Source organism: Mustela erminea, chromosome 15 (genome assembly GCF_009829155.1).
Source record: "Mustela erminea isolate mMusErm1 chromosome 15, mMusErm1.Pri, whole genome shotgun sequence".
In the NCBI taxonomy this organism is placed as follows: domain Eukaryota; kingdom Metazoa; phylum Chordata; class Mammalia; order Carnivora; family Mustelidae; genus Mustela; species Mustela erminea.
Genome location: NC_045628.1, coordinates 59989286 through 60014949, shown reverse-complemented (window position 1 = coordinate 60014949; position 25664 = coordinate 59989286). Strand labels below are relative to the sequence as shown.

The window sequence follows — 25664 nt, the reverse complement described above, 5'->3', positions numbered from 1 at the left end:
CAAAGACAGCATCATTCTTCCTGTCCCTATAAAATTAAGGTTAGTTAAAGTATCTTTTTCAAGTGTTTATTTCATTAGGAATGAGGATTAATAAATTAACTAGTTGCGATCTTGTTCATAGGTCTGTTCTGAGCAATGACCATTCATCAGCTCAACCACTTTATGAAATATGCTCATGCACAGATATAATTGTTAAATTGAAGACTCTCCGCCAAGTGTACTCATTCCCAGAATTAACAAAAGCGATCTCAGTTTGATTAACAAGTAATTTTGGAATCAACGAATCTTTAGTTAGAATACATATTGGAGTTTACCTAATCAATCTTCTTTTCTGTGCAACACTTTCATAATGCCACTCAACCAGTGCATGAGCACATACAGTGATGGGACTCAGGTATAATAAAGTAATGATTCCATTTTTATAGAGCCATATTGTTCAACAGTTCCCTGTCAAAATTTGCTTCCCTGCAACTCTTACATGTTAGTCTAAATTTTGCCCTCTAAAGGTTCAGAGAACAATGTCTTCAAGTCGCAGCTCTCTTCTATGTTAAACGTTCTTCAAGTATTAATAGTCTTTTACAAGAATAATTTCTTGACTCTATGCTATCCTATTACCCTCCCAGGTTCAATCTCTGTCAATACTTCTTTCAAATATGTTAAAAGGATACCATATAACCAGAGTAATATGCCATCCAAAGATAATGCCGGGAATCTGATCATTTTACCATTTAGCATTTCTGCTTCTTATGATCTGATTCCTATGTGTAGAAAAAATGTCAAGGTGAATTCAATGCTATTTTGAACTTACATTTTTGTTTTTGCAGTCTAAGTCTTCTTGTACTTTCTCTGCCCCAGAACCAGAGTCAGGAATATCTGGTTTTTATGACTCCGTTGCCACGAGGAACTCTGACTAATACACATCTGCACGTTGCTGGTGCAGCCAAATTTCAAAAGAGTCCAAATGTAAAACTTTGTATTTATTCCTATTACATTTTATCCTATTGGTTTTGACCTATCATTTCAATATATTCTGATCTCTTGACCTTGATATTTATTGTTATTAGTTGTTCTTGGTAACTTTCTGACACCTGAAAATCTTATAAACATGCCATTTACTCTGTCAAAGCTATTGATTAAAGAAAGACAGGGTTACCTCAGTGGCTCAGTGAATTAAGCATCCATCTTTGGCCCAGGTCATGATCCCGGGGTCTCGGAGTGGAGCCCTGAGTCAGGCTCCCTGCTTGGTGGGGAGTCTGCTTCTTCCTCTCCCTCTGCCCCTCCCCCTGCTTGTTCTCTCTCTAATAAATAAAATCTTAAAAAAAGGACTTCTAAACAAAAGGAAGGAAGGTCAGTCAAAGAGAGCCCTAGACAATACAACATAAGACAAAGCTTTAGACTGGCAATGGGCCAGTAACCAAATTTCATCATAATGACAGATAAGATATAGAAGATATATAAGAAAGTCTGTCAAATAAGTTCTAGGAAATAGCCCCAGCTTACATACTTCTTTTACTGAATACTGAATGAATGAATGGATGAAGAACATAAGGTCTTCACTATTGTTGAAATGTAACTGTGAAAGCAATGTTGCAAAATATATCATTAAAATGTACATCTAGGTAATTCATGATCAGCATAATTAGGGGTTATATGTCTGATGCAGGTCTTGGGTTCTATCACTACACAGATATAAACTATGTCCAAAAAGGCATAACTTAATAATAATCTCTATGATTAATTATGTTCCAAATTCTACATGATGGATATACACACACACAAACACGCACCCACCCCATATTTACAACAAACAAGTGTAAGACAGGATGTAAAAATAATCACTAATTGCTTACTATAACCTGACTGATAGAAGAATACATGATAGAGCTAGAACTCAAATCCAAGTACCATGTGCTTAACTACTCTTCTATTAGGTTAATGAAATTAAAGAATCATCAATATCACTGCTTATCTTCCTAAAATATATAATTTGAAGAGGGTAAGGCATATAAAAACTATTTAGGCATAGCTGGCCGGTATACTCTTTTTGCTTTTTTTGTAACTTCTTTAGCATACAGTAGCATGGAATAACACCAAAGTAGAAGTTCCGTAACAGTGCAAAACCACTAGACATTTAATTAAAAAGTTCTTAATCTCTAGTCCTATTTAATCTCTAGTCTTATTTATTCTTTTTGAGGAATCATGAAAGAAAAAAAAAGTGAGCCATAACTGTCTTTCAGGAAGGCGTGTTTTTAGAGCAAAGTGTTTGTCAATATATATTCCATTTGCTTGACAGGTAGAAAATCGCCAAGAAACATTAGTTTTTTTCTCTTCCTCATTCCACTTAATTACTCTCTATGGGCAGAGTGCTATGCAAGGCACCAGAGCTACAAACATATGTAAAACATAATTTCTGTCCTCATTTATTTCTGTATTGGCATCCAGAAGTAGATGAGAGAAACTGGAAAAAAAAAAAAAACAAACAAAGGCCTTTTCTGCAAACAATTCATAGAATAGATGATGTCTGATGGATAGGTACCGTTTACCATCATTAAAAGCCAGCTATAAAATAGGGATCTTCAAAGAGTTTACTATATACTCTCTATGAAGTATGCTTCCCAGTAAACCAAATTCGGAAACCTTGCCTAATTCTCTATTCTTCATACTTCTCCACAAAAAAAAAAAAACTAAGAAGAGCAGTCTTTAGCACATATTACAAAGATTTATTAATACTAAACCTGAAAATTTAGTCATTCAATACATTTTTACTATCCAATATATAATTACCAGGCAAGGATGAATTAATTTTCATAATATCTATCATCATACAAAACAATCTGTTGAAATGCTATTAAAGCACTTCATGAAGAAAACATAAAAACATCAAATTGCTAAAACAGTGTCAAAATACCTTTCAAAAGAAAAAAGATTCAAGATTATACTCTGATTTCGAAAGAAATAATGTATTTGTACTGAAAGCAATAATGGCTAAGGATGGCAAAACTGACATATGGGTCAGAATCAAACAGTATAAACAAACCTAACCAATGAGGAGAATGGCAACTGGAAAGCTGTAAAAGGCAGGAAACTACACTTTTAGATATTTAAGAGTGGTGTAGGATCTAAAAGGACATGATATAACATAAAGAGTAAAAGAAAGACAAGACATTAGACCCTGGATAAGACTCAGAATAAATGTCAAGGAACAATAAAAAATGATCAAATCCAATGAACAAAGTATAATCTTTTCACTATACATATGAAACACATTTTGAAAAACAAATATTGAAGAGTCCTGTTTCTGGCTCCTGACCATTTATTTCCTTCTTTTTTCTTTTTTAGGGGTGAAAGGAAGAGAGAGAAGCTCAGTACTGCATTTAGAAGAATATTTGTTCCATTTTATTGGAAGGAAGACACTGCCAATCTTCTCATTTTTTAAATTTTTTTATTATGTTCAGTTAGTCAGCATATAGTACATCATAAAGACATCGCCAATCATTCCAAACTGTGAACTAGATGTTAACTCTCCAACATAATCTCCTTCGATGGCTCTTCCTCACCTTTGCAATAAAGTTAAAGTGCTTCATACGGCAGTCAAGCCATTTCAAGATATGTCTACATTTTCAGATTCATCTACATCTATATCCCTTTTATACAACTTTTTAAGAAATTCTGATCTCTTTGCAGTTATTCAAAAAAGTCAAGCTATTCTTTCCTTCTGTTGCTTTTGTATATGTTTCCTGTCTAAAATGCTTCCTTCAGATCCTTTTGATCATTTGCTATTGTCCTTAAAGCCAGGTCACAAATCAATTTCTCCTTGACAGATTTTCTTTCTATCACTCTGCATCACAGTAATCCTCCTATGCTTCCACAACACCCTGTGCATGCCTCTTGTTCTTTTTATACTGTAATACAATTGTTAATTTCCCTCCTTTCTTCCCTGCTACTTTGTGTTCTTGAACAGCAGGAATAGTATCTTAGTTTTCTTTGAATTTCCAACAGCTGGCAGAGTATACCTTAGGAGAAACTTAGTAAATTCAAGGAGAAAAGCATTTAACAATTTGTCTCTCCAGTACGTATGCTGTAGTAGAAAAAGTATTATATCGAGCTCTGCCCATAACTAGCTATAACTCACAAATTATGACTTCCAATAAAATAAGGGATTATCTAGATCTCTAAAGTTCCCTGTGATTTGTTAACCTAGTTGTTGTTTTATAAATTCTTTTTTTAAAGATTTTATTTATTTATCTGAGAGAGAGAGGGGAGAGAGCGAGCACAGGCAGACAGAATGGCAGGCAGAGGCAGAGGGAGAAGCAGGCTCCCCGCCGAGCAAGGATCCCGATGTGGGACTCGATCCCAGGACGCTGGGATCATGACCTGAGCCGAAGGCAGCTGCTTAACCAACTGAGCCACCCAGGCGTCCCTGTTTTATAAATTCTTGACAGATAATAAAACTACTTTAAAAAGAACAGTCTTTAATGCAAATGTTTACTAATTTACACTGGATTTATCTCAGTTTTCAGGTTTTACTACTGAGGTTTTCTTTATTGGTTTAGTGGCTGTGAAGAGAAAAGTTTTCCTAACTTGATAGCCTTAGAGCCAAGGATCCTATTTTACTCTGAGCTTCACTGGCATATGATTTTCCTCCCTTAAGACTTTCTCTTTGTTATCTGTTGTCTCTGCTTCTATTTCTCCTTAACTTTTACCTAGCTCTAGAACTAGTTCAGGAAGATGTCTGCCACATAACAGAAACTAGTGATAGCAAAGGGGAAGAAAAGAAGATGAACTCGAGAAGTCATTAGTCTTTTCTCATCCTGTCTTCTCTTGCTTGGAGTAAGGGCACACTGGTCTTAATAAAAACTTTACCCCAGTCCCTTGTTTACTACTACTCCTTCTTACCTTCATCCTGTCTTTTAATTAAAAACAAAAACAAAAACAAAAAACAAAAAGGAGAGGGCTTTTTACTTTTCTTCAGGTTCTCCTTATCCTATCCTGTGTTTTTAAAAACTCTGCCTAGTAATTTTAAAACGTCTCCACTCTTCTACTCTGTCATTCAGAAAGGAGTCTCCCTTTTCCTATAGAAGCAGAGAAATGTGTCCCTGCCTAAAAATATCTTCACATGGTAGTCAGTTCCTACTATTAAGAAATTGTTAGTACTACTGGCACATTATAAATTAAATAGTCTTTTTAAAAAATCCTGACTGAAGGGGTTATTACCACATAAAAATCAGATTACTCTATTTTATAAGGGAGGAGATTCACAAATTACAGTTACAAATTAACTTTTATTTATTTTTTCAGTGTTCTAAGATTCATTGTTTATGCACCATACCCATGCTCCATGCAATACGTGCCCTCCTTAATACCCACTACCAGGCTCACCTAACCCCCAGCCCTCCTTCCAAAACCCTGTTTGTTTCTCAAGAGTCCATAGTCTCTCACAAATTAACTTTTTAAAATAGAAATTATTTAAAATTCAAAGTCTGGTTATCCAACTGCAATTAATGTTTTTTATATTTTAAGTAACACTATAACAGTAATGAGGATCTTCATTTGCACATGTATTTGAGAAGACCAATTTTATACTAGTTAAAAGGCTTCTATCATAAACATTTTTTTAAAAACAATTTTAAGTAATATATAAATAAACCGAAGATGTGTGCTCTATTAGAAACGTACATTCTAAGCGTTATCCAATATGAAAATGGAATTAATTTATAAAAGCCTAATTGACAAGTAAAGACAGGCAAAGTTCACTACACTGATATAAATTCTACTACCTGGTTTCTTTTAAGCTCATAATATTTGTGTGTGAAGTTACCCTAACTGATACACAGATTTAAGTTGACTTAGAGAATAGAAGGCATGTAAGATTTGGGTAGCAGGCTAAAAATCTTAATTTTAATTACTGAGCCTATTACTTCTCTGGAAAGAGTAAAGTCTGTTTCTTCTTTGATAAAATAGATTAGATTGTGCCAGTAAGATGGAGGGGTACCATAAATTTTGGTTTACCTGGGACAATCTTGGCTGATAAGTTGTTTTGTAATAGTTGCCAGGGTCCTCCTACACTCTCAGAAGTATCAGTTTGGATGAGAAAGCACCTGGTCAACCTACTTATCATGCTCCTTTCAAATTAAAACAACAACTAGTTAGGCACCCAATATGTAGAAGGCCAAATACTGAAGGGAATACAAAGAAATGTAAGAAATGGTATTTGCCCTCAAAGTGCTTAGGACTTAGTTGGAGAAACTGAATAAATATTTCAAGTTAAACACACAAAATTTAAATGGCTTAAAAGATATAACTGGAACAGGTCAAGATGGCGGAGAAGCAGCAGGCTGAAACTGCTTCAGCTAGCCGGAGATCAGCTAGATAGCTTATCTAAAGATTGCAAACACCTGAAAATCCATCGGCAGATCGAAGAGAAGAAGAACAGCAATTCTGGAAACAGAAAAACAACCACTTTCTGAAAGGTAGGACCGGCGGAGAAGTGAATCCAAAGCGACGGGAAGATAGACCCCGGGGGGAGGGGCCGGCTCCCGGCAAGCGGCGGAGCAACGGTGCACAAAATCAGGACTTTTAAAAGTCTGTTCCGCTGAGGGACATCGCTCCAGAGGCTAAACCGGGGCGAAGCCCACGCGGGTTCAGCGTGGCCTCAGGTCCCGCAGGGTCACAGAAGGATCGGGGGTGTCTGAGTGTCGCAGACCTTGCGGGTATTGGAACGGGAAAGCCGGCTACAGGGACAGAGCCGACAGTAAGCTCACAGCTCGGTGTTACCTTGAACTGGTCGCAGGCTCGGTGAGCTCGGAGCGCGGCCGGAGGTCAGGCAGACGGGAGTAACTGGGCGCTGTTCTCTGAGGGCGCACTGAGGAGTGCGGCCCTGGGCTCTCGGCTCCTCCGGGCCGGAGACCAGGAGGCTGCCATTTGTATTCCCGTCCTCCGGAACTCTACGGAAAGCGCTCAGGGAACAAAAGCTCCTGAAAGCAAACCCGAGCGGATTACTCACCCCGGCCCCGGGTAAGGGCGGTGTCATTCCGCCTGGGGCAAAGACACTTGAGAATCACTACAACAGGCCCCTCCCCCAGAAGATCAACAAGAAATCCAGCGAGACCAAGTTCACCTACCAAGGATTGCGGTTTCAATACTAAGGAGAGCAGCAGAATTCCAGAGGAGGAGAAAGCCAAGCACGGAACTCATGACTTTTTCCCTGTGATTTTTTTTTTAGTCTTGCAGTTAATTTAATTTTTTTCTTTTTCATTTTTTGTTTTTTTTTTTTTCTCGCCTTCGGGAAAATTTTTTTTTTTTTAACTGTTACCTTTTTCTTTTTTAACGATTTTTTACTAGTTTATCTAATATATATATTTTTTCTTTTTTACATTTTTCTTAGGTGTTTTCCTTTTTTTTTTTTTTGTAATTCTTTTCTTTTCTTTTTTTTTTTTTTCTTTTTTCTTTTTTTTTCTTTCTTCCTTTTTGAACCTCTTTTTATCCCCTTTCTCCCCCCTCACGATTTTGGATCTCTTCTAATTTGGTTAAAGCATTTTTTCCTGGGGTTGTTGCCACCCTTTTAGTATTTTACTTGCCCCTTCATATACTCTTATCTGGACAAAATGACAAGACGGAAAAATTCAACACAAAAAAAAGAACAAGAGGCAGTACCAAAGGCTAGGGACCTAATCAATACAGACATTGGTAATATGTCAGATCTAGAGTTCAGAATGACAATTCTCAAGGTTCTAGCCGGGCTCGAAAAAGGCATGGAAGATATTAGAGAAACCCTCTCGAGAGATATAAAAGCCCTTTCTGGAGAAATAAAAGAACTAAAATCTAACCAAGTTGAAATAAAAAAAGCTATTAATGAAGTGCAATCAAAAATGGAGGCTCTCACTGCTAGGATAAATGAGGCAGAAGAAAGAATTAGTGATATAGAAGACCAAATGACAGAGAATAAAGAAGCTGAGCAAAAGAGGGACAAACAGCTACTGGACCACGAGGGGAGAATTCGAGAGATAAGTGACACCATAAGACGAAACAACATTAGAATAATTGGGATTCCAGAAGAAGAAGAAAGAGAGAGGGGAGCAGAAGGTATACTGGAGAGAATTATTGGGGAGAATTTCCCCAATATGGCAAAGGGAACAAGCACCAAAATTCAGGAGGTTCAGAGAACGCCCCTCAAAATCAATAGGAATAGGCCCACACCCCGTCACCTAATAGTAAAATTTACAAGTCTCAGTGACAAAGAGAAAATCCTAGCAGCCCGGGAAAAGAAGTCTGTAACATACAATGGTAAAAATATTAGATTGGCAGCTGACTTATCCACAGAGACCTGGCAGGCCAGAAAGAGCTGGCATGATATTTTCAGAGCACTAAACGAGAAAAACATGCAGCCAAGAATACTATATCCAGCTAGGCTATCATTGAAAATAGAAGGAGAGATTAAAAGCTTCCAGGACAAACAAAAACTGAAAGAATTTGCAAATACCAAACCAGCTCTACAGGAAATCTTGAAAGGGGTCCTCTAAGCAAAGAGAGAGCCTACAAGTGGTAGATCAGAAAGGAACAGAGACCATATACAGTAACAGTCAACTTACAAACAATACAATGGCACTAAATTCATATCTCTCAATAGTTACCCTGAATGTTAATGGGCTAAATGCCCCTGTCAAAAGACACAGGGTATCAGAATGGATAAAAAAACAAAACCCATCTATATGTTGCCTCCAAGAAACTCATTTTAAGCCCGAAGACACCTCCAGATTTAAAGTGAGGGGGTGGAAAAGAATTTACCATGCTAATGGACATCAGAAGAAAGCAGGAGTGGCAATCCTTATATCAGATCAATTAGATTTTAAGCCAAAGACTATAATAAGAGATGAGGAAGGACACTATATCATACTCAAAGGGTCTGTCCAACAAGAAGATTTAACAATTTTAAATATCTATGCCCCCAACGTGGGAGCAGCCAACTATATAAACCAATTAATAACAAAATCAAAGAAACACATCAACAATAATACAATAATAGTAGGGGACTTTAACACTCCCCTCACTTAAATGGACAGATCATCCAAGCAAAAGATCAGCAAGGAAATAAAGGCCTTAAACGACACACTGGACCAGATGGACATCACAGATATATTCAGAATATTTCATCCCAAAGCAACAGAATACACATTCTTCTCTAGTGCACATGGAACATTCTCCAGAATAGATCACATCCTCGGTCCTAAATCAGGACTCAACCGGTATCAAAAGATTGGGATCATTCCCTGCATATTTTCAGACCACAATGCTCTAAAGCTAGAACTCAACCACAAAAGGAAGTTTGGAAAGAACCCAAATACATGGAGACTAAACAGCATCCTTCTAAAGAATGAATGGGTCAACCGGGAAATTAAAGAAGAATTGAAAAAAATCATGGAAACAAATGATAATGAAAATACAACGGTTCAAAATCTGTGGGACACAACAAAGGCAGTCCTGAGAGGAAAATATATAGCGGTACAAGCCTTTCTCAAGAAACAAGAAAGGTCTCAGGTACACAACCTAACCCTACACCTAAAGGAGCTGGAGAAAGAACAAGAAAGAAACCCTAAGCCCAGCAGGAGAAGAGAAATCATAAAGATCAGAGCAGAAATCAATGAAATAGAAACCAAAAAAACAATAGAACAAATCAACGAAACTAGGAGCTGGTTCTTTGAAAGAATTAATAAAATTGATAAACCCCTGGCCCGACTTATCAAAAAGAAAAGAGAAAGGACCCAAATAAATAAAATCATGAATGAAAGAGGAGAGATCACAACTAACACCAAAGAAATACAAACTATTATAAGAACATACTATGAGCAACTCTACGCCAATAAATTTGACAATCTGGAAGAAATGGATGCATTCCTAGAAACATATAAACTACCACAACTGAACCAGGAAGAAATAGAAAGCCTGAACAGACCCATAACCAGTAAGGAGATTGAAACAGTCATTAAAAATCTCCAAACAAACAAAAGCCCAGGGCCAGACGGCTTCCCGGGGGAATTCTACCAAACATTTAAAGAAGAACTAATTCCTATTCTCCTGAAACTGTTCCAAAAAATAGAAATGGAAGGAAAACTTCCAAACTCATTTTATGAGGCCAGCATCACCTTGATCCCAAAACCAGACAAGGATCCCACCAAAAAAGAGAGCTATAGACCGATATCCTTGATGAACACAGATGCGAAAATACTCAACAAAATACTAGCCAATAGGATTCAACAGTACATTAAAAAGATTATTCACCACGACCAAGTGGGATTTATTCCAGGGCTGCAAGGTTGGTTCAACATCCGCAAATCAGTCAATGTGATACAACACATCAATAAAAGAAAGAACAAGAACCATATGATACTCTCAATAGATGCTGAAAAAGCATTTGACAAAGTACAGCATCCCTTCCTGATCAAAACTCTTCAAAGTGTAGGGATAGAGGGCACATACCTCAATATCATCAAAGCCATCTATGAAAAACCCACCGCAAATATCATTCTCAATGGAGAAAAACTGAAAGCTTTTCCGCTAAGATCAGGAACACGGCAGGGATGTCCATTATCACCACTGCTATTCAACATAGTACTAGAGGTCCTAGCCTCAGCAATCAGACAACAAAAGGAAATTAAAGGCATCCAAATCGGCAAAGAAGAAGTCAAATTATCACTCTTCGCAGATGATATGATACTATATTTGGAAAACCCAAAAGACTCCACTCCAAAACTGCTAGAACTTATACAGGAATTCAGTAAAGTGTCAGGATATAAAATCAATGCACAGAAATCAGTTGCATTTCTCTACACCAACAGCAAGACAGAAGAAAGAGAAATTAAGGAGTCCATCCCATTTACAATTGCACCCAAAACCATAAGATACCTAGGAATAAACCTAACCAAAGAGACACAGAATCTATACTCAGAAAACTATAAAGTACTCATGAAAGAAATTGAGGAAGACACAACGAAATGGAAAAATGTTCCATGCTCCTGGATTGGAAGAATAAATATTGTGAAAATGTCTATGCTACCTAAAGCAATCTACACATTTAATGCAATTCCTATCAAAGTACCATCCATCTTTTTCAAAGAAATGGAACAAATAATGCTAAAATTTATATGGAACCAGAAAAGACCTCGAATAGCCAAAGGGATATTGAAAAAGAAAGCCAACGTTGGTGGCATCACAATTCCGGACTTCAAGCTCTATTACAAAGCTGTCGTCATCAAGACAGCATGGTACTGGCACAAAAACAGACACATAGATCAATGGAACAGAATAGAGAGCCCAGAAATAGACCCTCAACTCTATGGTCAACTAATCTTCGACAAAGCAGGAAAGAATGTCCAATGGCAAAAAGACAGCCTCTTCAATAAATGGTGCTGGGAAAATTGGACAGCCACATGCAGAAAAATGAAATTGGACCATTTCCTTACACCACACACAAAAATAGACTCAAAATGGATGAAGGACCTCAATGTGCGAAAGGAATCCATCAAAATCCTTGAGGAGAACACAGGCAGCAACCTCTTTGACCTCAACCGCAGCAACATCTTCCTAGGAACAACGCAAAAGGCAAGGGAAGCAAGGGCAAAAATGAACTATTGGGATTTCATCAAGATCAAAAGCTTTTGCATAGCAAAGGAAACGGTTAACAAAATCAAAAGACAACTGACAGAATGGGAGAAGATATTTGCAAATGACATATCAGATAAAGGACTAGTGTCCAGAATCTATAAAGAACTTAGCAAACTCAACACCCAAAGAACAAATAATCCAATCAAGAAATGGGCAGAGGACATGAACAGACATTTCTGCAAAGAAGACATCCAGATGGCCAACAGACACATGAAAAAGTGCTCCATATCACTCGGCATCAGGGAAATACAAATCAAAACCACAATGAGATACAACCTCACACCAGTCAGAATGGCTAAAATAAACAAGTCAGGAAATGACAGATGCTGGCGAGGATGCGGAGAAAGGGGAACCCTCCTACACTGTTGGTGGGAATGCAAGCTGGTGCAGCCACTCTGGAAAACAGCATGGAGGTTCCTCAAAATGTTGAAAATAGAACTGCCCTATGACCCAGCAATTGCACTATTGGGTATTTACCCTAAGGATACAAACGTAGTGATCCAAAGGGGCACGTGCACCCGAATGTTTATAGCAGCAATGTCCACAATAGCCAAACTATGGAAAGAACCTAGATGTCCATCAACAGATGAATGGATCAAGAAGATGTGGTATATATACACAATGGAATACTATGCAGCCATCAAAAGAAATGAAATCTTGCCATTTGCGACAACATGGATTGAACTAGAGCGTATCATGCTTAGCGAAATAAGTCAAGCAGAGAAAGACAACTATCATATGATCTCCTTGATATGAGGAAGTGGTGATGCAACATGGGGGCTTAAGTGGGTAGGAGAAGAATAAAGGAAACAAGATGGGATTGGGAGGGAGACAAACCATAAGTGACTTTTAATCTCACAAAACAAACTGAGGGTTGCTGGGGGGAGGGGGTTTGGGAGAAGGGGGTGGGATTATGGACATTGGGGAGGGTATGTGCTTTGGTGAGTGCTGTGAAGTGTGTAAACCTGGTGATTCACAGACCTGTACCCCTGGGGATAGAGTATTATGCCTCCATCAGAAAGGATGAATACCCAACTTTTGTAGCAACATGGACGGGACTGGAAGAGATTATGCTGAGTGAAATAAGTCAAGCAGAGAGAGTCAATTATCATATGGTTTCACTTATTTGTGGAGCATAACAAATAGCATGGAGGACATGGGGACTTAGAGTGGAGAAGGGAGTTGGGGGAAATTGGAAGGGGAGGTGAACCATGAGAGACTATGGACTCTGAAAAACAATCTGAGGGTTTTGAAGGGACGGGGGGTGGGAGGTTGGGGTACCAGGTGGTGGGTATTATAGAGGGCACGGATTGCATGGAGCACGGGGTGTGGTGCAAAAATAATGAATACTGTTATGCTGGAAATAAAAAAATAAAAAAATAAATAAATAAAATATTAAAAAAAAAAAAAGATATAACTGGAACAAATATTATAAGGAAGTATGTAGTTACTTGTTAAATGAACGACACAATAATTAGTTAAGGGTTTCACAAGAGATCAGTCACTTTCTATTAAACAACACCGCAACATCCCTTATACCATTTACTGAATGCCTTGTATGTACTAGATGTGGTTTAGAGTGCCTTACATGCATGTTAGTTAACCCTTACAATCCTAAGAGGTGTGATATTATTCACAAGAAAGGGAATTTTACTGATGAGAAATGTACCTCTTAGAGGTTAAATGGAAGAGTTGGGATTTGAATCCGGGTTCTCTAATAGCAAAGTCAGTGATTATCTTTTTACTGCTCTTCTCTTTACATAGGGTGGTGGTTCTCAACTGTGGGAGCTTTTGCCCCCAGGGATATACGGTAATACCTGGAAACATTTTTGTTCATCATAACTGCCGGGTGGGGGGGATGGCTAGTGACTTTACAAAAACTTTTTTACAGATAAGATCTGAACTCAGTCTTGAAGCATTGGTAGGATTTGGATAGGCTAGGGATGGCAGAGGTAAGGACAGATTACAGATAAGAATAGTACAGAAAGTACAAAAAAGATTCTAGAAGATAATGAATAAGGCAACTTAGCAAGATAAAGGGACACGATATTAAAGGGAAAGTGAAAGCAAGACAAGGAAGATGCAATAATTTTCTTTTTTTTAAAAAAAGATTTTATTCATTTATTTCACAGAGATCACACACAGGTAGGCAGAGAGAAAGAGGGGGAAGCAGGCTCCTTACTGAGCAGAGAGCCCAATGCGGGGCTGGATCCCTGGACCCTGAGATCATGTCCTGAGCCGAAGGCAGAAGTTTTAACCCACTGAGCCACCAGGTGCCCCAAGAAGCAATAATATTCTTAAAAGACAGAGGAGCCTGAACTGAATTCACTGAAGATTTTTGAGATGGGGAATGTATGATTAATCAAGAAACCAGGGAAAAGAGACTAACAAGGATGCTACTAGACTAAGTCATAAGGAATTCAGAGTCTCTGCGTTGGTGTGGCAGAAGTCATGAGAAAGAAAGGAAGAAACCATAAGTGTGTAAACTTTTATGTACCATAAATTTTTGTCATCTCAAAGGATAACAAATTACCATTCTTACCTGTAATGCACTGAAACTGTCCATCTTCTCTTCTTATTGTAAATGCTTCCCCTGGGTTAACTTGTACCAGAATGACCTTAAAATTAGAGAAAGAAGTATTAAAACAAACAAACAAACAAAAGAAAAATAAGAGAACAAACAACAATCAAAATAGGGAACATCAGTATAACAAAATACTAAATATTTCTAGAATATGTGAGCTAGTTAACCTTAATGAGAATGGGAAGGAAAATGGGATTACACAGTTTACACATTTGTTAAAAAAGTATTACTTCACTTTCCTGGAGGTCAGACTTAAGGAAAAAAAGGAAGGGAATAAAAAATACAGCAGCACACTTTTATTGGAAAGTTAATAAACTTCACTCTGAAACAAAGAGGGAGTCAAACAATATTTGGCAGATTTATGCTTAGTTCATTTGTTGCTAAGTATTTCATTTTTTTAAGCTTAAGTATAAATTGATAAGAAGAGCTTGAGATGAGCATACCTGAATTAGTAGGACATTTCAAATTATATCTGGGAATATGTTAAATTAATCCCACCCTTTTTTTTTTTTTTTAAAGATTTTATTTATTTATTTGAGGAAGAGACAGTGAGAGAGAGCATGAGTGAGGAGAAGGTCAGAGGGAGAAGCAGACTTCCCGTGGAGCTGGGAGCCCGACACAGGACCCGATCCCGGGACTCCGGGATCATGACCTGAGCCAAAGGCAGTCGTCCAAAAAACTGAGCCACCCAGGCGTCTCTAATCCCACCCTTTTAAGTAGTTTTCATTATATAGAGTATACATTCTAATTTTGACATCTAAAAATCAGAAGACTGGAAAAAAATCCGAAGTCCTTCTATGCTATAATAAATTCTGTTAATTTTTAATAAATTTCTTAGTCTTATTCCCTATGTATAGGCTTAATTTTGCCCCTTAAAAAATATAAATAATATTACTTATATATATTTACATATATATTATTTTTTATATATTATATTTATATATTATACTTATTTATAATATATGTAATATATAAATGAAGTATATTATATATACTTATATATATAGTGAAGTATATATAATATATAAATATATATTTATATAATATAATATATTTATATGTATTTTAAGGGGCATATATATATTATAATAATATATATTGGAGATTTTACATTATATATAAAATCTCCAATTCGATATCTTTCGAAGTTTAATATTTTTAAAAAGACTTTTCTATGCTACTAATCACTCAAAGTACTTCAACAAATGACCATACCATAAACGACTTAACCATTCTCTTAATATAAGGAATTTAGGTAGCTTTCATTTTTTCCATTACTATAAATATCAACACAGAAGGGAACAATTTCTATGTAGTTTCTCTTCTTTAATCCATTACCAGTTAATTTTTTTGAGTGGTGTTTAAGGTCAGGGGGTCTAATTTCATTCTTTTACATGTGAATATCCAATTTTCCCAGCACCATTTATTGAAGAGACTGTCTTTTGCATTGAGTGTTCTTGTCTCCCTTGTCAAATGTTAGCTGACCATACATGCATTGGTTTGTTTCTGGGCTCTCCATTATCTTCCATTGGTCTAAGTCTCTGTCTTTGTGCAGAACCATACTGTTTTGATTATTACAGCTTTATAATACAGCTTGAAATCAGGATGTGGTGATGCCTCCCACTTTTATTCTTTTTCAGGATTGTTTTAGATATTCTGGGTTCTTCTGTGGTTCCATATACACTTCTGGAGTTTTTCTACTTCTGTAAAAAATGCCATAGGAATTTTGATAGAGACTGCACTGAATCTTAGGATGGCTTTAGGTAGTATGGATATGTTAATAACATTACTTCTTCCCAGCCATGAACATGGGATACCGTTCCATTTATTTGTGTCATCTTAAATTTCTTTCACCAATGTTTTATAGTTTTTAGGGTAGAAATCTTTCACCTCTTCGGCTAATATTTCAGGCAAAGATTGAAAGACCCTCACTTCAAGGGAAGTAGGTAAGAAGTAGGGGTAATGGAAAACACAAAATAAATTGTTAGAAATAATCCAAATATTTTTTTTCATTTTTATTTTATTAAAATGGTATATTCAAATTATGGATGTGGAAACAAAATCTTCCAGAAATAAAAATTTGAAATTTAATTAATTGTGACTGAAATAAGTTTCCCTTAAAGAACTTTAAGACATTTTAATGCTATATACACTGTATTCTGAAGGAAGTAATGCATGCAAAGTAGTATCATACATGAACAGAAACAGGAAAAAAAAAAAGACATTCCCTAAGTTGTGCAATAATCCAAATATATTAATAAAATAAATATAAATAGACTAAGCTTGCATATTAAAAAGAGAGAAAATAAAATTGATTTTAAAATGTTACAGAGAGGGGCACCTGGGAGGCTCAGTTGTTAAGCATCTGCCTTCGGCTAAGGTCATGATCCCAGGGCCCTGGGCCATGACCCCAGCCCGCCTCGGGCTCTCTGCTCAGTGGGAAGCCTGCTTCCCTCTCCCACTCCCCCTGCCTGTGTTCCCTCTCTCACTGTGTCTCTCTCTGTCAAATAAATAAATAAAATCTAAAAAAAAAAGTTACAGAGAGGGGTGCCTGGGTGGCTAAGGTTGTGATTGTGGGGTTCTGGGTTCAAGCCCCATGTCCAGCTACCCACTTAGTGGGGAGTATGCTTCTTCCTCTTCCTCTGTCCCTCCCCCACTCCTGTTCATGGTCTCTCTGTCTCTCTCTCAAATGAACAAATAAAATCTTAAAAAAAAAAAGTTACAGAGAGAAAATGCCAAACCTATTATTTTGATGGTCTATTTCTCAGAACAAGTAGACAATAATCATCAAGGATATGGAAGATCTTAACACCACCACCAATAATCTTGGTTTAATAGCCATGTAAAGAATACTGCACCTAATAATTAGAAAATATACATACTGTTTTGAAGCATATATGCAATTGACATGAAAATGGAAAGAATGGCCTATTACTGAGAACATCATAAATCAAGTCTTATAAATCTCAGTTAAATCAGAATCAGTAATATAAAAATATATTTGCAAATTTTAAAGAGCTTCAGTAATTTGTGGGTTAGGGAATCATAACAAAAAACAGAAAACAGCAGTGAAGTATAACCAAAACATTGTACGTTAAAACTCTGGAATATAGGCAAAATTGTATTGACCAAAAAACGCAGACCTTTAAATACTTACAACAGAAAAGACTGAAAATTAGTATGTGTCCAAGTAAATGTGAAAAGGCAGGGTTAACTCAAAGAAAATTAAAAAAACAAAAAAGGAAACAAAAGTAAGAACAGAAATAATGAATCATAATACAAGAAATGCTGGAGGATGAACAAATAGTTTTAAAAGAAATCATAGTAAAGGATAATCATGAGAAAAAAATTTAAGAAAAAAAAGTAGTCAGTAACCTTTTCCAGCTAGGTAATTTTTTTCCCCCCAAGAAGATTCTTGAACCTTGGGAGATTTTATGCAGGTAGATGGCTTTAAAATGCATTTTATAAAATCTAGGAAACTTATCTCTCTACATGGGTTTTATTTAGGGGACTAGCTCCTTATTATTCCATTATCTCAAATGTCATCTCTTCAGAGAAACCCTCCCTGACCAGCAAATTCTAGGGCATGTTCACATACTTTCTACCATATCAATCTATTTTACTTTTTACCTAGCACTTGTCACTATTTGAAATTATTTTGTGCAGTTATTTGGTTAGTGGTTTACTGAGCAGTTTCTATTCCACTAGAACAAAAGCCCCCTAAAAGCCAACATCTTGTCTTACAAAATGCTATACCCTAGAGCTTGGCTCATAATAGGTTTTCAATAAACTTCCATTAAATGAATTAAATAGATAAAGAGTGAGCACTGGGAGTTTATTCATTCATTTCACAAGTATTTGTTGAGGTCTTATTATAGGTGAGGCTCTGTTCTAGGTAATGGGTATAGAGTAGTAAACAAAATGGATAAAAATACCTGCCTTCATGTGCAGAGCAAGAAAGTTATAGGATTCAAGTTATGCCACTGAGTAACAGCAATTAATAAAATTATTTTTCTTAATTTTAATTAATTAATTAATTATTTAATTCATTTGACGGACAGAGATCACAAGCAGGCAGAGAGAGCGAGAGGAGGAAGCAGGCTCCCCACTGAGCAGAGAGCCCGATGTGGGGCTCGATCCCAGGATCCTAGGATCATGACCTGAGCTAAAGGCAGAGGCTTTAACCCACTAAGCCACCCAGGTGCCCCAAGAAAATTATTTTTAAGTCTTAAAAAAATGTGGGGTGATTAGGAGAAATTCACACACACACACACACCTTAGAAAATCACTTCATTGTTGCCAACATCACACATCAAACCAGAGCTACTCTGTAACAAAGGTGCATGCCTGAATTCTAAGCACACTCATAGGTTTCTGGCACCTAATCAAGATTTGCCCAGCTTCAAAATGTAGAATTTACATATCTTCAAACTATGTGGATTCCCACATCATTTTATATTCATCTGCAAAAACACAGTGTAAATTTTCCATAATCTTATTACAGACAATAGTACAATAATAAGGAGAAGAACTATGAATGACAGCTATTCCAACTGAGATAAAATATAGCCACACACAAAATAGCATAATCTTAACAAACAGCTTCTTAACACAGATCATGTAACTAGTGACCATAGAAATCTTACAAAGTAACTCTCAGAAGTGTGACAGGTGAGGAAACCTGGTAAATTATCCATCATTTTGTGATTAATATCATTGATGGCTCGATTTGCAAAGGGATATATTCGAGGCCAAACGTTATAAATGCAGTACCATAAAATGATTACCTAGTACTTTATTGGACTTTAACAACGAAATTCTTCAAGATCTTTAAATTTCACAGAAAATAGTGATTTATACTCTTAGGTTTATACTTATCTCAAATGCACTGCCCGTCCTTCAATCCCTAATCCTTTTAAGAAATCAGAGTTTAGTCCTGACAGGTTCATTATACTTGTTGCAAAATACACTCAAACATGTTTCTCTTCTCTAATCAGTTTCTCTCACCTTGTATTATATCCCTAATAATAGATCTGATGCCATGTTCAAGACTCTACTGATATAATATATCAGCCAGCCAGTTTTCCTTTAACATCCTTTAGTGCAAATGCTGGGAACTTCTAATGCCTGGTTTAACAGTGTCAACAGTGGCTGAATGGATAGTTGATAAAAGCAATTATTTGAATATCCACCAAAGGTCAATTTCCAGTATTGTGAACAGAGACATATATAGTAGTGACCATTTTAAGAATATTCTCAACTTAAATAATCAGCACTACTACTATTTACATGGCTTCTTAAATAAGAAACATAGCTTAAAACATGTTTTGGCTGAGATACCTAACCCACAGGGCAGATTTATTGACAAAGACTGGAGATAATGTCGTACACCATGTGTATTTTATTTTTATTTTCTTAAGACTTTTTAAATTTATTTATTTGACAGACAGAGATCACAAGTAGGCAAAGAGGCAGGTAGAGAGAGAGAGGAGGAAGCAGGCTCCCTTTTGAACAGAGAGCCCGATGCGGGGCTTGATCCCAGGACCCTGGGATCATGACCTGAGCCGAAGGCAGAGGCTTTAACCCACTGAGCCACCCAGGCGCCCCACACCATGTATATTTTAAAAAATTATTCTCAAATAAGTAAGCTATGATGATACATGGGACTATTTCTACAAAAATATTACATTAAAACATAACACAAGAGATATGAAAATGTCATTGATTAAAGGTCTAAATGTGCCTAGTATATTAATTAATGAAGACCATAAAAATCTATAAGAACATAATAAAAATTTCATGTTCCCTAAATTCCTCGATAATAAAAAAAGATAGAATATTTTGGGAAAGAAGTTATAGAAGAGCAGTAAAATTATAAAGGATCCAATATAAAATTATTTACTTAGGGAGGGAAATACATTAAAAAAAAACCAGAATAGCAGAAAAGACATCTCTGGTATGAAAAAAGAAAGAGGATGAAGGGCCACAGACACTAGAGAGTTGCAAGTCTGATATGAACACCTCTAAGAAAACAGCACACAGCTCAGGAAAAGTTGGAACTGGAGACCCGAGATATCATTTAGTCCAATCCAGGTTTATTTTTAAAAAGTAAGAAGTGATTATTAATATTACTGAAAAAGTTACTTCATTTTACAAAAACATTCGACCAACTGTACAGTAAACTCTCAGTGTATTTATTCAACTTCTATCAATTAAACAGTGAGGCAAATTCAAATGAGCAGTTATAATAAAAAATGTAGCACTTGGGTACCAGCTTGGGATCTGAAGTAATGAATAAAAGTGCAAAAATTCATTTATTTATGCTTTGTCTATACAAATAAACTTAATTTAAATATCAGGAATAAACACTAATAACATCTGCATATATTCTAAAAGAAACAATAATAAATGAGTGATGTTTTTATTTATTTATTTTTAAAGACTTATTTTTTGAGAGAGAGCAAGTGAGTGCAGGGTAGGAGCAGAGGGAGAGGGAGAGAATCAAGCAAACTCCCCACTAAGCCTGGAGCCTGATGCAGGGGTTTGATCTTGCCACCCTGAGATCATGACTTAAGCCAAAATCAAAAGTCAGCCACTTAACACACTGAGCCACCAGGTACCCTTAGTGCTATTTTAAAAGTTAAAACAACTAGGTATAAATTATATTTTACTATATGTTTTTTAAAAGATTTTATTTATTTATTTGACAGAGAGAGACACAGTGAGAGAGGGAACACAAGCAGAGAGAGAGCGAGAAGCAGGCTTTCCACCGAGCAGAGAGCCGGATGTGGGGCTCGATCACAGGACCCTGGAACTATGACCTGAGCTGAAGGCAAATGTCTAACAACTAAGCCATCCAGGTGCCCCTATATTTTACTATCTTAATTTTCAACTGTTACTAATCATTTCATTGCTTAATTGAATTGAAAACATTCTTTTGCATTTCAAAGATATGTATACCTAACTCCATCATCCCTTGTTTCAATTTTACCTAACTGCTATCAGTTTAAGTTCTTTACATGTAAATTGAAAATAGGAAAAATAGCAATCTTACACCTGCTCCACAGCACAAAGTGTGTTAGATGAAATCATGTGCACTAGATGGAAGGAAAGACAACTCAACATCATCCTGGGAACTTTTCAAAATACTGTATAGATAGTTAGGTCTGTCTGGAGAGAGTGAGGAATCTGGGATTTCCATCAGGAAAACCATGCTATTATTTATTTTCCAGAAAGTATCACTACTTTAAAACCTAAAGAATTCAGTAAAAAATAGAAGGTTGGTGGGATGCCTGGTTGGCTCTGGCAGTAGAGCATGCAACTCATGATCTCAGGGTCATGAGTTCAAAACACATGTTAGCTGTAGAGCTAACATAAAAAAAAATAAATAAATAAGGTTGGTGATAATATTCTGTAATTGCTAAAGGAAAAAAAGGGAAACTTATAACACCCAAGGTGTTATAAGTGATTTGTTCTGTGAAGTTAACAAACATTTAACTTTCTGAATTTAAGAAGTACTTTTAAGGTTTGTTTCTCTAAAACTCTAGCAGTTTAAATTGTTTATTTTGAAAAATATATATATACTCAGGGCACCTGAGTGGCTGAGATGGTTAAGCATATGCCTTGGCTCAGGTCATAACCCTGGGGTCCTGGGATCAGGTCCTGCGTCTGGCTCCCTGTTCTGGAGAGCCTGCTTCTGCCTCTGCCTCTGACTTCCTCTCTCTCTGTCTCTCATGAATAAATAAATAAAACCTTAAAAAAATATATATCTCCAATATAAAATGTTTAAGGATGTATTTAATTTCTAAAAATGTTCACCTATATTTTCATAAGAAATAATCAACAAAACCAAATATAATCACTGAAAAAAAAAATAAAAAGAAAAATGTTTATGTATGGAATCAATCTTGCAGATGTAGTTTAATCTTCAACTCTCCACCCCAAAGGACACCCAACTTGCAGTCTTCATTGTACAAGTCAGGTCTGAGAATGACATACCTCACATTTCTATTTCTGAAACCCAGTAGAGGGTTTAGAAGGCAGAGCAAAAAAATCAACCCAAAGGTCAAAAACATGTACTCACACTTTCCAATATTTATGAATGTATAATCTTGGCTATCATCTTAGTTTGCCATAACAAAGGGGGGTGATGGGCAGGGGGGTGATGATTAAACCAAGAATTGTTCTTTCATAGTTCTAGAGGCTAGAAGTTCAAGATCAACAGAGTTGATTTCTTCTGAAGGCTCTCTCCTTGGCTTGCGGATGACTACATTCTTCCTGTGTTTTCACACTGTCTCCCCTCTAGGTGTTATTTGTCTTAATATCCTCTTATTAGAAGAATACTGGCAAAAGGGAGAATTCTACGGGATGAAGGCCTGTTCTAATAGTCTCATTCTAGCTTAATTACCTCTTTAAAGCTGCTATTTCCAAATACAGTAATATCCTGAAGTACTGGGGGTTAGAACATATAAATTTCGGGGTGGATTGAGGAAAACACAATTCAGCACGAAACGGCAACCCTCTGATTACAGAGAGTACAAGAGCAAAATTCTCTGTAATGCCTAATCCTTTCCCTGTTTTTTGTTTTTTGTTTTTTAAACCAACTGCTGCTTCATGCTTACTCGAGGGTGCCAATTTAATGAGGTTGAGAGTAATAATAAAAGGGAAAATCTTTGGGGCTTTGTACCCTTGAATAATAGTTAAGATACCTTAGCAATGTAATTTCTCAATCCATGACTGAAGGCTTTCAAGTAACTCAATACTAATGGGGTTGTTTTGATGACTAAGTGAACGAACATATGTCAAGTGTTTAATACAGTTAATGGCATACAGTAAGCACTATCTGAACATGTTAGTTACTGTTATTGTAGGCACCATGTATGTAGCTCTTAGTATTATTATTAATAGTATAGATATGTCACTTTAAAGATTTGCCCCCAGCCTAGAAGTTGATCAATTTACACATTAGTGAGGTAATATATCCAGAACACAATGTTTAAGAGATCTCTCCTGAACTGGTCTGGGACCTGCCTACCTCTCCATATTTTCTCATACTGACCCTTTAGCCTACTCTACTCCTCTCAATACAGTGTTCGATGGTCAAGAGTTTCCTTCTCATTTCCTGGTTCGTGACTTAATATTCTCTAGCATGGTATTTGATTCAAACTTGACTTCTGCTAACTAATATTTTCCTTTGCTGAACCTCTGTGCTTGAGGACTTCAGTCTATAAACAAAAAACTTCTACTTAATTCCTTCAAGATACTGAACTCTAAAGCAGAGTTAAATTATCCCTGTAATAAAGCCCACAGCAACTGGGACATCCTCCCAGTATAATGCTTAGCACATAACTGTATTGGTCATTTACATATTGTCACTTCTACTACATGAGCCCTTCATAAGACTTTCAACATTTATATAGTTACAGAGTCTACAAAGTTTAACAAGTATTTGCTGAATTAACTATTGTCCATCTCTAAATAACTCCTAAATCTTTTCCTCTGGCTTTGAGACCAGGACTAGCTGATAACACTTTCTATAATGACAGAAATGTTTTATACGTGATATGGTAGGATAGCCTCTGGCTACATATGGCCTCTGTGTGTACATAAGTGGTACTGAGCATTTAAATTGTGCCCAGAGAAAATGACAGACTGAATTTGTAATCTTATTTACTTTTAATTAGTGTAATTAATTTAAATTAGTGGTTAATGGCTATCATGTCAGACAGTACCATGCTAGATTTGCCAAGCTCCAAAATTACTTTTCAGACTACTTTCTGGATTTATTTGCCTTGATAAATAGCAGGTACCTCAATCTTATTAGAATGCATTATCTGATCAGCTAAATATACTATCAATTCACAAAAATGTCTGAATTACTTACACATCAAAGTGTTATTAAAATGACTTGATTATAAGAACTTCAAATCAACCTTTATCTACATTTCACTAGAACCTGTCAATCTGTAGATACATTGGCTGATGTAACATATTTCAGCAAGGGTCCAAATAGAGCTTAATGTTTGGAAACAAAAGCACAATTATCAAATTACTGAATGTGAGTTTAGTTTTTAGTCTTCTGAAGAATAATAACTTACAAACTTAATTAAGAATATATGCTAGACACCACCATATAGACAACTGAGATCTGTCAACCATCTACCCACTTAATTAATTTAATTCAAATAATTAGGGAGCAACGAGTATATGTTAGTTTGTGGAGTTGGGGAGACAAGGATGAATCCGTAAGCAAGACAGTACAGCAATTATGGTGCTAAGGTAGAACAGTACAGGGAATAATATGTGATAATTAGAAAACACTTAAAATTTGTTGTTGTTGTTGTTTAGGCTCATTTGTCTTCATAATTGCTTTTTAGAAATAAAAGTACTATGACAGAAAACAAATATGGATTTACCATCAAGCAATACATTCAAATCCTACTTTATGACTTAATAAATGTGTGGGTTTTTAGGCAAATTATTTAAACTCTGAACCTTAGTGCCTTCTTTTCTAAAATGCAGTGCTTTTGAAAGATTAAGAGAAACACTTAATGTAAAACTCTCAGCATAGTGCCTGACACACAGCAGACCCTCAAAAATAACAAGTTATTTCTTTCAAATCCAGTACAAAGAGAATTCTAACTAATCATCTAGACTATGTGGAATACTTCATTTCCTGACAATGGTAAAAAAAAAAAAAATCAGGTTATGTTCCATATATAAAAATATACAGGGGCACCTGGGTGCCTCAGTTATGAAGCATCTGGCTTCAGCTTAGGTCATGATCCCAGAGTCCTGGGATTGAGTCCCCTATCAGGTTCCCTGCTCGTGGGAAGTCTGCTTCTTCCTCTCCCTCTCCCCAACTTGTGTTCCCTCTGTTACTATCTCTCGCTCTGTCAAATAAATAAATAAATAAAATCTTAAAAATATATATATGAATGCACATATGTGTATTTATAGGTGTGTGCGCATACACACGCATACACAGCTCCATGCATACACATGCAACTAATGATTTGTATCTTCCCCTACTTCAGAATGACTTGTAAGAAGATATGTCTTTTATTTTCTTATTAATCCTAGTACAAAGGATCATACTTGCACAAAGATGCCGTGTATCCCATTGAACGTGTATGTGAAAGTTGGCAACAGTTAAATCTTTAGTTTCTAAAGCCAGTTTTATTAAAAGGTCATATTATAAATTTTTCCCATATTAAATAAAATAAAATTATTCTGAAGAAAGAGTATATGAACTTACTAGTATTAGACTATCACTGCCAATTCAAATATTCAGACGTCATTTGGGTTTGCATGTCCATTATTTTTAATCATTCTCCTATTCTTTAAAAACTGGCATTCAAAATAAGTGCAAGGTAGTATAACAAGAGTTATTGAATCACTATGTTGGTACACCTGAAACTAA

General features: G+C 36.2%; 1 protein-coding gene across 4 annotated transcripts in view; it reads right to left on the bottom strand.

Moving 5' to 3' along the window:
- The window catches only part of FNDC3A (fibronectin type III domain containing 3A), a 180659-nt gene that overhangs the window by 108518 nt on the left and 46477 nt on the right, over positions 1–25664 (bottom strand). For 3 of the 4 annotated variants that reach the window (XM_032314193.1, XM_032314190.1, XM_032314192.1), the window contains exon 3: positions 14201–14276. In XM_032314193.1, coding sequence (XP_032170084.1) covers positions 14201–14276 — 76 coding nt within the window. Of the gene's footprint in view, positions 1–14200; positions 14277–21298; positions 21302–25105; positions 25114–25664 lie in introns of those variants that run through there. The other variant, XM_032314196.1, reaches the window with a different exon arrangement.